General features: G+C 41.1%; 1 protein-coding gene across 2 annotated transcripts in view; it reads right to left on the bottom strand.

The window, feature by feature from the left end:
• SPECC1L (sperm antigen with calponin homology and coiled-coil domains 1 like) overlaps window positions 1-18,596 on the bottom strand; it is a 66,731-nt gene that overhangs the window by 42,604 nt on the left and 5,531 nt on the right. For both annotated transcript variants that reach the window (XM_077187654.1, XM_077187655.1), the window contains exons 2-4: window positions 8,926-9,115; window positions 3,430-3,589; window positions 1,084-2,717 (exon numbers count right to left, since the gene is read on the bottom strand). In XM_077187654.1, the coding sequence (XP_077043769.1) occupies window positions 1,084-2,717; window positions 3,430-3,589; window positions 8,926-9,078 (1,947 nt within the window). In that variant the 5' untranslated portion in view covers window positions 9,079-9,115. The remainder of the gene's footprint in view (window positions 1-1,083; window positions 2,718-3,429; window positions 3,590-8,925; window positions 9,116-18,596) is intronic.

The following is an 18,596-nucleotide window of genomic DNA, read 5'->3' as shown; positions in this document are numbered from 1 at the left end:
CCTGTGTGATGAGTGATTTCCTTAAGCAACTGTGACATTTGTGTGTGAGGTGTGTTAGTGAGTTGAAGCAGTTCTCAGGAGTCTGTCAAACTATTATTTTGAAAAAAAAACAAACCAGGGAAGGGAAGAAGTGGTTGACTTCTCTCGTTCAGGAGCAGGGGAAGCAGCTTTTTTATCCTGCCTCACAAAAGTGTAACATAAGTAATAGGCTGGGATCAGTGGCACAGGAACATTAACCCAACAGGTTAAAAAATAAATTTATATATATATATATATATATATATATATATATAAAAAATAGGGTGTCAGAAAAACAAGAGGAAAGAGAAAATAGGTTGTGGTTTAGGGTGGGCAATGCTGGCAGGCACCAAGTTTAACAGACAAAATACCCTGCTCTTAAGTCATCTGCTTCAGTGGTTTTTATTTTAATAGCACTCTCCAACGTATAATTATTAAAATCACCTTAGTATGGTTTTCAGCCCAAATTAAGGTTGATTCTAACAGGCTAGTGATCATGACTAACGTGTTGTTTTGCAGCTAATATACAGTTCACAAATTAAATTTGGTATAAACTGTCTCTTCAGGAAGATATACCTTTAAATGCACATGTAAAGTTATTAAATAAATTGTGTGATTCTTGCTTTTATATTAAATTATGGTAAATACTTTTACCAGACATAGCTACTGCATAAATTAGAAATACTTGGGTCAAAACAGAACTGGGAATAAACATTTTGATCCGAAACCTAATCAGCACATAAAGTCTTGCAGAAGGTGTGCAAGTTAAGCACTAAATGAGTACAGGATCTTAAATACTGTTTAAGTTCGGACACTGAAATAAGATGTGGAGTTTAAATATTTTTAAAAGTAACACAACAGTCACCCTGTAGCTCAATGTATCCATATAATTTCCTCAAATGCTGACATCATTTTCATAACAAAAGTCAAGAGAAAGTAATCAGTCCTAACACTACTGCAATCCAATGAAGCTCATAATTAATCTTTTACTTCTGAAAGAACTGCAGAGGCCAGTAGGCCATTGTGTACATGGGGTGTTAGGTGCAATGGTATTTGAAGCCCTACCTTAGCAAGGGCATCTTGCAATCGATTGGCATCGTTGCGGGTGTGTGCCAGCTCCTCCTGCAGACCACTGGCCAAGCTCTCTGCTTTTTCCTTATCCAGCCTGACACTCTCCAGCAGGTCTTGTATATCTGATTTATCTCCAGAGTTGTGTATGGAATATAACTCAGCCACTCTCTGCTTTTCGTGCTCCAGCTGAGCTTTCAGCCTGTTCATCTCAATCTGGTCACTGGCTACTGTGGCTTTGTACTCCTCTAAGGTAGATGCCAGAGCTGTTTTGCTCTTCTGCTCTGACTCAATGATCCGTTCCATGTGGTGATTCCTTTCTTTTAATGCCCCTATCATCTCTTGGGCCTCCTTGTTGTCTTGTTCTGCCATCTTCAAAGTGTTGCTCAGGTGCTGCTGAACGCCCAGCAGCTGCTCCCGCTCGAAGCGCGCGTTCTCCGCCAGCTCCATGTAGCGCTGCTCCAGCTCCATGTAGCGCCCGCTCTTCATGTCTTCATCAATCACGTAGGAAATGTGGTGCTCATCCAAAAGGGACCGGAAATACTCGATCTGACGGCTGAAGTGCTCCAGTTTGTCACTCTGCTGGCACAAAGACTCCATCAGGATTACCTTCTCCTCTCCGAGTCTTTCATTCTCGCTGTTCAGCTCTTGTGTTATTTGTTGCAGATCTGCAAGCTCTTGAAGCGTGGCCTGGAGCTCCTCAGCTGTACTGTGTTGATTCTCTTCCATCTGATGTATCCGTTCTGTCAGACAGGCTACAGACACTTCACTTGCATTGCCACTGCTTCCCTTCCTAGACCTTTCTATACTTGGTACTCCTTCAGATTCTGAAGATGATGGAGCATCTAAGGCATCATCGCTCGATGTCAGCGGCTGATAAACTTCACTGCACTCACTGTCTAAATTATCCATGGAATTACTGTGTTGGTTGTCCATGAGAGTGTTTTCATCCTGACTTAACAAGTCTTCCATCGATCCAGGAGCAGAACCTTCCACTGAAGATGTCAGAGTGCCCCCACCATCGCTGTGGTTGCCAGCTGTAATCTCTGGACTCAAAGACTGATAGCCAAAGAGCTTTTCAGAGTTGTCCAGCCTTTGTTCCAAAGAAAAGCCCAAAGCATTTAGTCTGTCTTTTAACATTCGATTCTCATTCTTCAGCTGGTTGAGCTCTTCTCTGATGGCAGTGTTTTGCTCCTGTAACTGGAGCAGTGTAGACTCTACATCAGTTGGCTGATGGACAACAATGGCTTCTTTCTCTTCAGACTTTTCATCCCCCTCAAGATGATCCTCGTTGAGTCCCAGCTGAGCACGCATGTCCCTCAATTCATTTCTCAGATGCAAGATCTCCACATCTTTTGTTTTCGCTAGCGTCAGAAGATCGTTCACCTTTGCTTCCAGCGCAGCTCTGTCGCTGATCTGATTGTCTGACTTGGACTTGCTCATGCGGACGTCGGAGTTGGGGTTGGTGCGGCTGCGGGAGCGCTTGGCCAGCCCCGCGTCGCCGGGGCCCTGCCCTGCCAGAGGCAGCTTCTTGCTCTGGCTCAGACGGGAACGCTCCCGGATCCTCTCTCTGGAAGAGCTGGACTCTTTATTTCCAGAGGAAGCGCTACGTTTAGCTGTGGAACTTGTACCTGTGTGTTTGTTCAAAGTTAGGAACATGAATTTAAAATCCTGTATCTGTCACAGCAGGCTGTGTGCTTTGTATCAGCAACACAGTGGCTGATTTTCTGAAGCACACTGTTAAATACATTTCATAGAAAATATTGGAAGTAAGCATTAACCCAACATTCAGTGTTTTCTGTTTTCTGTATTTTCATCTCACTGCATAAAAATAAAGATAGATCATTACTCCTTTATTTCCAGATGGTTTACAGCTTTGCAAGCATTACTGAATGCAAAACACAGCAATGGAAGGCAAGACCTATTTCAATCCATATCAATAACACACTAAATGATTTCATTTTTCTCAACAGCTTTCCTACTTTATTTCTGTAAAGCAATACAAAACATCCAAAATGTTCATTGTAACAATTCATCTTTGAGATTTAGTGCTTGTGTCACGGATTTTTTAAACAGACAATTTTAGAAAAATCTATGATTTTCTAAATTAATTATATTATTTCATCTTATACAATAGTTGCATAGTCAGTACTGAAAAAAACTAAAAGGAACACCCTCCAAAAAAGCAATTACATTATTAAAAACAGGAAAATAGTTTAGAAGATGTGTTATTTGATCATGGTGTTACTGAGCACCTCAGTAAGCAGCCTGGATCCTCAATACATTAAAAGAAAATAAAAAGCCCCCCAACCTCCACCTTTAAGAATCAATATATCCATTTACCTGCAATAGTTTTGGGTTTGTTTTCTAGAGTGTTCATGGTTGTCCCTGGAGCTGAAGGTGCTGTTGATACACAAGAGTTCTTCTTGGCCTTGACACCGTTGGTCATTGTCACTCCGCCGCCACCAGCCATCCCTGCTAAGAGGTCATCATTACTCTTAGTCTGAAAGAAAGGGAAGAAGCAGCTTTAAAACAGCTGGCCCAGAAGTCTGCACAGCCAACATTTCTACTGCTACAGATTCCTTCAGTTCAAAAAGTACATTTTTGACAAGTCATGTGTCTATGCAAGAATGCTGAAAGGTGTAAGTGTGCTGCACTGTGCAGAGTCAGTAAATGAAATGGAACTTTAACTCCTCACATATGAGTGAGCACTGAAACTTCTCTCTGTCCCCAAAGATTCTTAATCTTTCAGTACCAGGGAGAAAAATTAAAAAAAAAAAAATCACTTAAAGCAGAGTAAAACATCACAGTGTAAAACTTCTCAATTTTGACTGGAAGGTTGCTTATGCATAAAAATGAAGGCAATTCTTAGATAATTAAACCACCAAATACCAGGAAGTTAGTACAATATCCTTCAATTGAATATGATCAAATATTTTCTGGTGGACAAATTCACAACAAAAAGCTCAAATCAAAGGAGAACAAAAATCAATCCAACATTAGCAAAATACAATTTCTAGCTCAAAATACTGAGCTACAGACCACTAGAAACTATGGCAGAGGCAGGGGAAAAGCCACTCTCACCATATACCCTTGCCTTGCTTTCAAGCTCTTTTCTAGGGAATTTTAAGAGATGGGGTATTTGTTTGATGGACTTTTTGTCTAACCTCATATGATTGTTCCTGAAACTACTGTTAGCCACAAAAGCTGCCTGGAATGTGACAAGGCAGCAAGCACAGGATTCCCAACAACCAGACTCCCAAACAGAGAATACATCTTTCAGAATAAAGCAAAGTCTAGAAATACTAAACTCTTAAGCATTAATTGGCAGGCTTTATACTCTTTAAAATACAGTTTTTCAAATGCTGAAAATCAAAATGTGCTCAACATTTTTCCCATTAGATGAGAAAAAAAAAAATTAAAAGGAAACAGCTGTGCTAGCAGCATTCCTTGAGCAACTGTATTATTCAGCTGGATAACACATTGGAACTCTCCTCCAACATCCCAGCTCAAAGGTACTGCTTAGGAGTTAACCAGTTGCTTTCCATCATGTCTGCAAGTCTGTAACTCCCACACACATCTGTGTTAAAAACTACACTGCAGACATTACAACTCTACACATTTAGAATAAAGGTACATTTGCTTAATTTAAAAAATAGCTGCATGTTCTCTACAGTCTCTTTTTGCAAATGTCAATTCCAGAACAGCTAGGAACACTGATCACAGCACTGTGGAAAGAGCATGGATGGGATCTGTGCCATGTACAAAGAGCAGCTACAAAACAAAAGGGAGCTTTGGGAGGAGAACATATTTGCTCTGCATGAATTGATAGAAATATAGAAAATTTACAGATAGAAAAACTGTTAGTAAGGGTAAAATCCTCTAGAACAAGCATGTTTTTATTGAATTATCTCAGAAATAGTGTAGCCTTCTGAGAAGGTTTATCAAAGGCTGGAAGAAAACACATCACTCCAAGGATCCAGTCTGATGTGTATCTAAAGCTGGCTTTTCTGCTATGGAAATGCCATTGTTGTTTGCTGTGCAAACAAAGCTCTTCCAAGGGCTCCTTCCTCCCAGGAGTCAGAGCAGCTCCTTGATCTGCCATGTCACACAGCCATGCAGACAGGCCCAGGCAATGGAAATAGAAATATGAAACAAAAGCCATAAATCCCACCCAGCTCGTGTGGGGAGGATGGGCACAAACTATTATAACATAATAATAATAATAATAATAATAATAATAATAATAATAATAATAATAATAATAATAATAATAATAATAATAATAATAATATAACATTTTTGAGCACAAACTACTGGTGTACAACAATGCTGGTTTCCCTGTGATCTGATTAGATTTTGTACCTAATGGAAACCCATTTTGTGGGCATGGGGGCACAGGGGGAGGGAAACAAGCCAGTGCAACTATTGCCTAAACCAAGGTAGCACAAAAAGGCACAGAACAGTGATTTTCTGCTTTGCTGCTGGATCTGCCCACCCTCCTGCAAACGTGATGGTTCAAACAGACTAGGAGCTGTCAGCATCTTTACCCTGCTGAAAGACTGGGGAAATTAGATTAAGATTTCAGATACTTAGAGTACAAGTACTTGTTATCAAGCCAAATAGGTCAAGATGTGACTCAGCTTGAAGAAAACTAAGAAAAATACACAGGTTCAGACATTACTCATCTGCAGTCCTTGCTGAACAAAGGAATTTAAGACAGCCATTCTTCTTCTGACTTACCCATAAACTATTTCTGGTCTAGGTTGGAAGGCACTGCCTCCTCTGCAGCCAATTAGTAAACAGTTTCTCAAAGCTGTAACATTATACTCTTGGCAAAGAAAACTATTTAGCAAAGCTTTGGAAAAATTACAAACCAGCAGCTCTCCTCTTAATGTTTCACAATGGCAACCATTCAGGACCTTTAAAATCAAAGTATTTTTGTAGCATATCTTTTTAATTGAAGTAAAAGCAATGGTGCATATTTATTAAACAACTTTTCCCATTTACTAAGAACTGTGTCATCCTGCTTAGCATAAAAACTCCTCCATTAAAATATGAAAAATTAGAAAATCTCATCATTAGAAATGTTCATCCAGACCTATTTTGTTTTTCTGTATAAAAAACCACTTTATAATTATACAATTCATATTCTGTTTTCCTCTCACCACTTTCTTTCAGTGCAACGAAACTGAAATAATGACCTATACAATTCATTTCATCTTAGTTTCTCAACAGGTATATCCTATTTACTGCATCTCATTCAAATCCCTTTATATATATATAATTATTCCTACCTAAGGTTTTCTTTGATGGTTGTTGTTGCTGTATTTGAGTTTTTCAAACATCAAACTTCACAACAATCTGTAATTAAGTTACTGCATTTTGCAAACAGAATAGAAGCCTAGACACATGAATACTGAAAACACACTCTAATTTTTAATATTCAAATATTGGTCTCCAAGTCCTGGCTTTTCAGGGACACTGGATTTTGCAATTTGTCTGAAGTACAGCTGCTGTCTAATTGCAGCTGGGAATGCTAGCAGGATCACAAGCTTATTAGCTGAAGAAGTCAAAAAATAATGATCTTAAAAATAAGAATACATTATTTGTAGAGTATTTTTTTGACAGATTAAAAGTGGCTGGCAGTTAAACTTCTGTAGCAATGAAGTGTGCGGGTGCTGAACATTTACCCAAGTGCTGGGACACGTGGGAGACAAAAACTGCAGAGAAGGAACTGACCAAGGGCATGGGGAAACAGACCCTGGGACAGGCTCAGCTCTGCTGAAGGGTGGGTCCCACAGCTTCTTCCTGTGCTCATGGTCCATACATTCTGAAAACTCCACAAGAATGGACAAATGGATGGAACAATGCAGTTAAAGAAGCCCACCCAAAGCTGAATGCTGGCCTATAGTTATATCATGAAGGGGAGGCTATAATTACAAAATAATGTTCTGTTTTGCAACATTATTACTGACTGAACCAAGATTGTTGTTGTACTGTATTTCTAATCTTTAATAGGAGCCTTGCACTCAATATCCACCTCAAAGGACTGAATAAATTAGTAAGCATTGCAATTAAGTTATTTAATGCCAGCTTTTTTTTTGTAAAAGAATATTAAATTTTAATTTAATAACACACACCAATTCATCAACTCTAAGAGAATATCCTACAGCCTCTATGAGGAAAACAATATGCCAAATGTTTCATCAACAATATCAAATATAAAATCATATTTAAAAGGTATTTTTTTAAAAGCAACTTCTATTGATACTTCTTTCAAGCCAGAAATTCTGTGATTTGTCAGTACCAGTAAATAAAAAGCCCCACAAACAACTAACTTTGTTACAGAAGTACAGAACTCTCAAAGAAGATTCATCACTATCATTAAGTCACACAATTGGCACAACAGCACCACAACAACTAAAAGACATCCAAGTGCATGAGTAAGCCTGGTTGAACACAAACCTGAGATAAGCCTCAGTAATCAAAAGAAAATTTTCATTGTGCCTCCAACTCATAAATTGTCATGAATTCCAATCCCACACCAAAACACAGCCAGAAGTGTTACTAATATAAGTAAAACTGTGAAAGCATACTGGGTCAAATCTGTTCAGAGTTACATCACCCTCCCCCTTTATCTCCCTCAGAGGAATGACATAAGAAACTTGATAAGTAAACTACAAAGGGCTTTAGTTGCTTTGACAGGTTTCTAGAAATAGAAAGAATGTAGTGTCAACAAGCATCAAAAGATTATTTAAAGCTAAGAAAACTGCAAGATGCATTGGGTGATGGAAGAAAGGAGGGGCACTGGGAGAAAAGCTCCCTGAAACTTGGCTTGCAAGTTCATCAGCAAAAGCATTGACTGTTCTTCCACAGAGGAAAAGGAAGAAGAGAAAGGGAACACACCTCTGACTTCAGTAACCCTGCAGGGCTCTTACAGAGAGACCTCAACTCTTACACTCAATTTTGGATTGTTATTTGCCATTTACCTAAATGGCCTTTGTGGCTCCCTGTGTGTCAGTGACAGAGGTTCAGCCCCTGGCTCTGTGGCTCTGTGTCTGTTCCAGGGCAGCAGCAGCACAGCACTGCACCCTGGGCTGCAGGGAGCAGCAGGAGCTGCATCCAGCCACGGCTCCAGCTCCATGCCAGGAAAAGGAGCACAGCAGGCAGGCTCATGCCATCCACCCAGCCCAGATGTGGCTGCTCCCAGGTGCAAACTCCACTGCAGCACAGCTCCGTGTGTCTGACTGTTTGTTGGAAGCCATTTGCTCCTCCATACACTGCCCTGTTTTCCTGCTGTAAGAGAAAACCTCTACCTTTGAACTTGTTCAGGAGCAAGAATCAACTTGTGAAAATTCAGCTCAAGCAGTACTTGAGCACAAAGCAAAGGCCAAAACAGCCAGAAGAACTCAGCTGCACTGACCCAACACAGATCACTGATATAAAGAAGTTCTCATGTTAGATACTTCATTAGCTCTTTTTTTCAGAATTAGCAAATAACTCCTATCAAATTCTATTAGTCACTGACACCATCCAAGCATAACACCAAACAAATAACATTGGTCAGAGCACAGCTTCCACTGCTCCTTCTGCACAGCAGCCAAGCCCTGCACAGCACCCTGCTCCCCATCTCCTGCTGCAGAATGCAAGTTCAGCATGAATGACACACCAGATCCTGTCACCCTGCCCAGCACTCTGTAACTCCCCAGATTCCCTCCAGCTACCCATGCAACCTCCACTCTAAGCTGCATTAAAGAAAAGCCTGGAAATGCTACCTTTTCTAAAGCTTTATTTAAAAAAAAATACAAATAATCAGAATGTTCTACTGGTTATTACCTTCAAAAGAGATGCTGATGTCCCAGTTTTGGAGAGTTTTGTTACTGCAGACACTGAGGAGCCGTTTTCTGGTTTGGCTTTTTCACTTGTTTGAGCTTTATTTACTCCAGGCACTTTGGGCACTGAGCCAACACTCCTGCTTGCTTTCTTCATTCTGGGCTGTCTGTTTATGATGCATTTACAAACAAATCTACAAGCAGAAAGAAAGAGACTTGAAACACAAAATGAAACAGAACACAGATGAAAAGCAATTTCTTTTTTTATAATGTTCTATTTAAGACCAGACATCCAGAAGAGCAGCAAAGACCACAAATTAGAGCCAAACAAAATGCATGTGACTGACCAATGGTTTTTGCCTTTTTTTAAAAGGGATTTTTTGCTAAGGACTAAGCTCCACACCAAATAATAATAATTTTCTTTTTTTAAGTTCTCGTTCCACAAATGGCATTGAACTGAGGATATTTTATAAGTGACCCATGTAGCTGAGCTCACTCATTAGCCAGCAAAAGAAAGGCTTAGTAGGGAGCAATGTCCTTTATTTCTGACTGTGGGAAGGAAAACACTGTGGGAGTATTCAGGCAACAGCTTAACTACCAACAACACTGGATCTGAGAGAAGATTACCACCAGTTCAGTGAAACAGCAGTGGTGGAGAAAAACTGACTTACAAAAAACCCAAAGAAGTTGAAAAATTCAGATTGCCTCCAACCAGTTATTAAAAATCCCAATAACAAACACATGGAACTTTACAAATGTAACACGAGTGGTGTGATCCTGAGCATTATCTGCAGGAAGGAGCCAGAAGCAGCTCCCTGTGTGCCATGGCTGCAGTGCAGAGGACACTGCTGCAGCCTGGCCCTGCTGTCCCTGTCAGCAGAGAACTGCCAGCACTGCCATTCCACCCACGAGCACTGATGAAAGCCCAGAACACAAAGCTGCCTTTATCCAAACCAGGAGCAGCCACAGCAGAAAACTGCAGCTATTACAACAACAGCAGCTGACTCCAAGGAAGCACAGACTGACAGGAGCACAGCCACAGGAATAACTTGCAGCATGGGCTACCAGAAAGACCAGACACAGCAGGATCTTCTCCTCCTGCAAGAGGGAGAGCTGGCAGCTGTTTTCCTCATCACCCCTGAGTCAGATGTCATGGGATGGAAGATTAAAAGGACAACATCCCCACTCCACTTGCAGGCTGAGGGATTCCAGGTGGAAGTGAGTGGTCAGGTTTAGTGTGAGCCCAGTATCTCACAGCTGACTGGATACATGAAACACGTTCTGTCATTTCCATCTCTTAAAAACTGAAGCATTTCAAAGGCACAAAAAGCAGACTGATGACTGTGTGCATGAGACATTTGACAAACAACACAGTGGTCAGAAGTACTAAATAATCTCAGGTAACAAAATTAACACCGTACCCTCACACACACTCCTTCCTTCTGAGCAGCACCTCAGCTGCACACAAGTATATTTCAATTCTGACTTGGATCAAAGTCAGTAAAACTGCAGCAGTTTTGCCTCCTCAGATCCCCAAGTACTGTTAACAGAAGCAACAGGAAGCTTCATCTTAAAACACTGGGAATATTTGTTTATAGCTTCCAGATTCCTTTTAGTTCTGAAAGCAGCCATGAACAGACACAGAAAACTTTGTTTGCTGTTGCAGTTTCATCATCACAATGTCAAAAATGCACCAGTCCTGCCTACAAGTAATCAGAACATTTCACAGAAGACTAAATAACCCAGAGATAATTTGAAATGAGAGACTCCTTAGAAAACCAAAACCCAAACCAGAAAAGCCCCACGAAGGTAATATGCTTGTTATATACATGGAATATGGAGTGGTACAACTGCCTACTAGATCCAGAAGCAGATGGTAACACTGGTTACCATCTAAGTTGCCACACTTCTATTTCTTGCCTTTTTCATGTTTATGAGTCACTTACTTGTGCTTTTGATCTTATTCAACTGAAAACTACAAAATACTAAAGAGGACAGAGTTCTTTAGTAGAACTGGCATCTTTACTATTGAGTGGTTATTTCTGATGTTTTACAGACAATAATAAATTGCCCATAGCACACTTGAAATGAATTTTCAGAGCACTCTTTGTAGCGAAGCTGACTGCATTTAAAAAATTATCCCAAAGAAAAACTACACACCTGGATAAATGCAGTCAGTCAGAACCATCCCTTTCTGACAGCTCACAGGTGAGAAGGCCAGAGCTCCCAGGAGGGCTGGGGTGTAGAGAGCTTTTTGGATAATTGGTTAGCTGAGAAAGGACATTTCGATGTGATACCAATGGATAAGGATAGGGGAAACAAGCTGGGAACTGAGCAACCAGTGCCCAATTACTGACAAAGGTCACAGTGACCTTCCCTGAAACGGGAAGACGGGGGAGAAAATTGCTTGCCAGAAAATGTAGTTATCTTAGGTAGAAAAGTTAGAAGAATGCAAACATAGAAGCAAAATAATTGTTAGAAGATAGAAGTAGGTCTGGTTGATTTAAGTATGCTTTAACCAATAATGAGCTCAGCTTTTGCAATATGTATAAGCTTCATTAACACCAGTATAAATATGGGTGAGCTTTCAATAAACTTTGGGATTTGCTGTTCACGCATATGGTGTGTCGCATTTCTCCCGCCGTTCACGACACTGGGGCACTGTGATGTGACTGTGGTACATTTGGGCAAAGCCTGCCAACCCTGCCTGGCAATGCAGATAAAGCAGGGCCCTGGCTGGCATGGAGACACCCAGCACTGGCTGCCTGCAGTGCACATTGCCCACGCTGCAGAGCACATTCATCAGCCCTGACACACCTTGCCAAGCCAGACACTGCACACACGAGCTCTGCATGCACAGTAAACACAGCTGGAGCTGTTTGTCACAGCAAGGAGGAGTAACACAACCCACTGGATGGAGGGCCTCAAAGAGATGCAGGCTAACATTACCTTGTACAGAACAAATAATTTTTACTGGAATCAAGATATCTCAGGGGGGCAGCAGCGACAAGACTCTGTGAACTCAAATGTTTCACTGTCACTACAGGACACGAAACAACACAAGCACACACACTGCTGCTCTCAAGGCGGAGGAAAGGGAAGTTTATTTTCTGATTCTAACATTTATAGTTTTCTAAAAGAGACAGTGCATTGGAGGGTGAAAGTGCCACCTCTGCAATGACACTGGACAACTTAACAGTCTATCAAATTTCTCTTCTTCTATAAAAGAATGTAAAACAATAAATTATTTACACAAAGTGTGTGAGAAAGTTTGCTACAAAAATGTAAACATCAGAAGGCTTAAAAAATCTTTAAAAAATCAAAGCAACATTTCACATCCATGAGAAGTGTTCCTGAAAACATGCCACAGTGTTTGCTGCAAGAACAGCGACTGCAAAGCAGTGATGGAAGCAAGCAAAACTCAACAATGTCAGCTAAGTATGATCCTCATGTTTCATCACAGCATTACTTTAAAATATCCAGAAATTTGACACTCAAGACCAGTATTTTTGATTCACTGAAACTCAAAGTTAGAGCCACATTTCCAGAAAGAAAAGATTTAAAGATACACAGAAGGCTTAGAGACCACTGTTCCTGTTTTAATTACAGAGAAACAAAGCCTTAGTAGTTACTTTCCTAATGAAAGAAGTTTACATCATTAGAGTTTAAAAACTGAGAAAAATATACAAATGGGTCACACAAAATAAGAACAAGATATCAATTAGCATTACAGGTTCTAAAAGCAGCTGCTTACTAAGAGTCCTAAAGTGAATTTATGGCCTCTCTGTGCCAATTTCTCCCCTCCTGCCTTCTCCAGGAAGGAAAAAGAAGATGGGGTTTCAGCACTGAAAACAGAAGACATCAATATTGTGTGACTGGAAGTAGAAAAAGCCCTGCTTCACCCAGTATGGCAGATAAAAACTACTTCTGTGCTTCTGAAGAACAAAACCACATTCCGTAGGAAGAAACAGTATTAAGAATCAGCAATAATCTTGTTTCTGCCCAACAAGGAAATCTAGCAAGAAATTTAAAATAAGAAATAAAACACTCTCCAACCAAAGGAAGCTTTCTGAAGAGTAACATACAGCACTGACAATTCAAACAAGAACGAAAATATTATTTCACTATTGTTTTAAAAAGAAAATATTGCATATAAAACTGTATTTTATCTTTTGCCCTAGGGAAAAAGAAAGAATTACTGAAGACTTCCTTTCCCTTTATACACACTTCCTCCTCCTCAAAAATAAAAAAAAAAAGAAGGAAAAATAGCTGCTACTAAAGAAAATAAGAAAATACTCATCAACAGGCAGAAGATATCACTGGAAAACATTTGATTAATGATAGCACAAACAGTATCAATTAATCAAAATGGAAACAAGCCAAAACAACGAGAATATCAGATAGAAGGATGCATTCCTGAAGGGAACTGTAAGTGCTCCTCTAACCTGTATCCTTTGCTGGGTGCCTCTCTCTCCACAGCACACATAGTCCAGCACACAGCACAGCTCGCTCAGGAGGGCTCTCCCTGCTCTGCTCAGGCCTGGCAAACCACTCCTGGCCTTTAGAGCAGCTGCAAACACAACTGCATAAATAATAATTTCCAACTGCTTTGCCCAATAGCGTGGCTCTGCTGCTGACTGTAAACTGATATGATAGATGCAGCCAGCCAGCATGCAATGCTCTCAGCATTACCCTGCAGAGCCCTGAGCGGGGCAGGGAGGGGATGATTCCTCACCGTGATTATTTTAATCTCATCCATTATTTAAGATACTTGTTTATGCTAATGTTGTTGTCACAAAAGTAAAGAGTAGTAGTTACAGGAGTACAGAATATAGTTTCCTGTGCCTGGAAGACAATAGGGGGTTGAGCAACAAAAGTATTTTTGAGAGGCATTAAGCAAGGCTATCTACTTTCTACTCTACTACTAAAGTAGTAGTACTACTAGAGTAGAAAGTAAGCTTACTACTAGAGTAGAAAGTAAGCAAGGCTATCTACTTTCTACTCTACTACTAAAGTAGTAGCACTACTAGAGTAGAAAGTAAGTAGAAAGTAAGCTTACTACTAGAGTAGAAAGTAAGCAAGGCTATCTACTATCTACTCTACTACTAAAAATCATGAATTATTAAGAAAATTATTAATCTTAAAACTATTTTTAAGAGAAAAAAAAAAGAAGCAAGCAATCTCTCAAATCCGAGGCTACTGAGCACTTTTGGAAAATCAAAGACCCAAGTTACAGAAGAAATTGCATCTAAGAGCAATAAGAGTCAGTGCACTTTCACTCTGTATTTGTGCAAGTTCTTTGGTTTTGATATATTTAGGCTGACAACTTTGCCCAAATAATTAGGGAATGACGTTTTCAGGTCACTTATACAGTTCCAAAAGGCAGAAAAGCAAAGAGATTATAAACTGCAGCCTCATCAACCCTCTGTAAAACACAGATAGAGAACTTTCCCAAGTCTCTGCAGACAAGACAGCACAGACACCATTCCATATCTGGAATATGAAATAAGCTATCTAGAAACAGACAGCTCTCTGGATCTATAACTTTCAGCCTGCAAGCTGCACAAGCACTCTACAAGGTCTCTTGCTCAGTAATTCCAAAAACATGATATATAAACCACTGGATTCCAGCAGCCCAGAGCAAATAGTGCATTTCTTTTATTGCTTAAGATCAAGACATCAGTTATAGTGACTTGCAAGTTTGCTGATGCTAGTGGGTAATTTAAGATAGCAAGGATAACAGGAGAGTCCATGGAATCACAAAAACCCTTCTGAGACTAAGTGGACAATAAAAACAGCAAACAAAATTAAATATAGGTAAACACAAACACATCTATCTCTCGGAGGAAAGCAACCTCAGCTTCAAATATAAAAGTGCTCTCAGTGTATCATTACTGCTCAGCAAAACTCCAGCATTCTGATTCATAGCTTCATTAAACCATCAGTGCAGTGTGTGAAACAGGAAAAGAAAAAAAGCAAAGCAATTCCAAAAAGTATTAAAGAAAGGAATAGAGAATGGACCATAAAACACAAATATCACACTCAACAAATCAATTTTTTGCCCATCTACCCACACTTTAATTGCTATGTGCAGTTCTTCTCTCAACCTCAAAAAAAAAAAAATTCTTACAGATCTTAAAATGATTGAGCAAGGGGCAAAAATAAGATCAAAGATATATAATAGCTCCCATGAGATATCTCACAGGGATCATGACAAAAGCCTATCAAATCTGGAATGGCATCAAGAAGGCAGACTGGGAGTGGCTGTTAAACATCTCTTCCAGTAAAAAACTAAAACTAAAGACCAGCAAATTAATTTGGAGCCAGATTCTAAACTTAAAAAAACGTGAGCTGTATGTTTAATGTATATTGTGTGAGGAGATGGGGAGACTGGCCATGCACAAGGTACAGACATTTCCTAATGGCTGTTAAACATGTGAGCACAAAGGGCTCAAAACCCCCCATAGCCAGCACTAATGCCAAGGTGGGAGAGCAGTCGGGGCAGGAGGGAAGGGTTGGGCTCTTTCCTAAGGCATCTGCCCCCAGCTGCAGGGGGGCTGGAGCTCCAGGTGGGCTGGTCCCTGTGCCGGCAGTGCCTGCAGTCCCTGTGCCGACAGGAGAACACAACTGTGTGTGCACTGCACCACAGACGGGGCACACGGGGCTGCACTCCTGCAGCAATGCCTTCTGGAGACAAAAGACCTTTCTATTCATTTCTGTCTTCAGAATTCTGAACAGCCTTTACAGTTTTCCATTACAAGTTGTGGAATTATAAAAATGGGAATTCTGCGTTTCAGTTATGCTGTCCATCCACTGTTTTCAAGCTGCATTTGCTATTGCTTACTTCTCTTTCAAACAGAAGGGAGGAAAGACCAGAGCTTTGGGCAAGAATTGGCTGTTGCACACCTCAATTTCTCTACTCCTTCTTTGGAGAAAACTTCAGAGCTGTAGCTGCTGCAAGCAATGTGTAACCGTTGCAATACTTAACATTCCAGACAAGTGACAGGAACATTTACAGAACTCCTGAACTCACAAACTGTGCTCTAAAGGCCTTTTCATAACAAAATTAAATTATGTAGCCTTGTTTTCAAGCTCCTATTTCAAACGACTGCTATTTCAAACCACTGCCAAGGAAAGAAAAAACAACTGTTCATCAACTAGCATGGAGAAACTGTTCAACAGGGAAGGGCAACACTGCCCATGACTTGGTCTCAGCAGGAGCTTTTACACTGCAGCTTCAGAAGACTTTTTTAATTAAAACTTTGAAAAACAGAATAACAGAGCAGGTAAATCCATACCTAACTGGTATCCATCGTTAAACTGATTACAAAACATTCTATGTCAGCTGAATGAACTACAGCTGCTCACAGTCCAGATAAAACACCATCCAGGTCAGTATGAAGTAGGGTTTGTTTCATTGGTGTTGAAAATACAGGTAATTTGGTTACATTGTCATTTTTCACCCCTTTTGGTGAATTTCACAGTTGCATCCAAATGTTAAGCCACACACTAAGAGATGAGGGAGTATATACTTATTTCCTGGGTGGCAATTGCACTTCTATGTCAGATTTTACATGCTTGAGCAAACAGCAGACACGTCAACCTTCCCTGTAAAGCCCTTGGGTTAGTATTCTGATAAAACAGAGCTAACTCCTACAGTGACACTTGTTTTCCAGGAAAATAAAAAAATTAACACACAAATTTTCCCAGCCAAAAGACTGGCCAGCTTTGAGCATAAACCCCAGTAATCTAAAAAGTGATACTTGATCAGTTAAATCCATTAATTGGAAGTGCTCTTACCTGTTATTCCAAGCATGGTCTAAAGTAAGTGTTACTCTAAAGATGAACCACCTTCCAGTTACAAAGGTGTATTTAGTGTCCTATAACATTAGGCATATACTGTATTCCTCACACAACAACCAAAATCCACTGGTAGAATGCTTGCAGTGTTAACTGCTGGGATTCCTACAGCCACGAGTCCTACTGACAAACACAGCCATGGAAATTCCCCTGGCACTGCCTGGCAGTACTTCCAAAACCAGCCCTGTCCATTTTCAAACCAGGGGAGTTGGTAGAACAGCACAACAAAAGCTGTAGGACCAACACTACAGCTTCCCTCCCAGTCAAACTGACTGGCTCAGCACACAACATTTCACTGCCACGTTCTCTCTCTGCCTCGAGCAGGTGACCAGTGGTGACCTCCTCCCTTTGGCCCACTCTAAATGTTCCCAGCTGAACTCAGGTATCAACAATTGCAGCAAAGGCTGCTGCTGCTGCATGAAGTTCCCAGGGAGGAGCAAGGCAGCAGCAGCCAGTGCCCATCACAGCAAGGGGACAGAGAAAGGACGTGCAAAAAGCCATTTCAGAGGCAGAGCAGTGGCTCCCAGCACATGTGTGTGACAGGTAAAACCTGTAAGAGAAGTGATTAACTTTGACTGGGTCTCATGCTCATCCAAAACACTCCACCAGATCTTCAGTTCATGCAAAATCCAAACACTCCCAGTCCTGATACCAGGATGGTTATGGTGGTAGATCTGTTCTTACCAGCAGCTGATTAATGCTCAGCTTGAGGACTTTCTATTGCCTGAACATCTGGAACTGAGAGGTGACTGAATGCTCACCGTGTCCACTTCACCCCCAAGCTGGTCTGACAACATTCTTGAAGGCATTGCAACAAAAAGTCCCAGAGAACAGAAAAAGCAATAAAGAGATGCATCACCTGAGGAGCTTCCCAGGCCCTAGGTGCTTACAGCTCTGGGATTCCCCAGCCCAGAAGGCCCATCCTGGTCTCAGATGCACCAAGCAAATGGCCTGGATGGGAATGGCTTATGCAGAACCCAATCTTGCTAAGGCTGGGGGAGGGAAGTGCCTGCTGGGGATTGCTTAAGTAGTCATGAAAATAACTTAATTGTACCTTGCCACCTAAAGAGGCAGTCCCACCCCTGCTCGGTCCTCTCCCTTCTCTCCATTCTAGAGATCACAGCTCATTTTTGATGAGTTGGTCTTTCAGACAGATCAGGACTGATGTGACTCACCTTGTAATTGCTAGATCCTATGCAAAGGAAGCAGCGGGACTGGGAACAAGAAGGAAGTCTCCTCCTTCCAGAGATGGTGTAGCCCCAAATTTGTTTTCATTCAGTTTCAGGCTATTGGCCTCTCACAGCAGCCCTGCTTTAAATGAACCTATTACTGCCCCCCCAAGCCACCAACACTTTCCAAGCCACACTCTGCCAGGGCACGGATGAACAGTGTTATTTTTATGCTATCACCATGTCACAAAACAGGGCACAGAGGGCTCTGAAGCCTGGCTAGCTACAGATTTCAATCCTGTGCAGTGGCCTGCATCTTTCCTCGCCTCCAGGACCTGTCAACAGCACACTCATTACACAGTCTAAAGGCTTCAGGCCTGGCAGACAGAGCCACATGCAAATCCTTCCTAAATACCCTGCTATCACTAAGGGAGGAGCAGTTACTGGCCCCAGTGTGGAAGCTCAAGGACATAAACTTGAGTCATATGGAAGAAAAGTCCTTGTGACAGGATGGAGAGGCTCCCATCTATTGGTAATTTTTTACTTCCCCAGGGAAAAAGGGTAAGACTATTTCTCTTCCAAATTTTATTCCAAGCCTTCCAGAAAAGGGTGAATCAGCAGGCAGTTCATGGAGCTGCTGTTCCCT

This window comes from Agelaius phoeniceus, chromosome 18 (genome assembly GCF_051311805.1).
Source record: "Agelaius phoeniceus isolate bAgePho1 chromosome 18, bAgePho1.hap1, whole genome shotgun sequence".
NCBI lineage: Eukaryota > Metazoa > Chordata > Aves > Passeriformes > Icteridae > Agelaius > Agelaius phoeniceus.
This window is presented reverse-complemented; position numbering and strand designations above follow the sequence as displayed.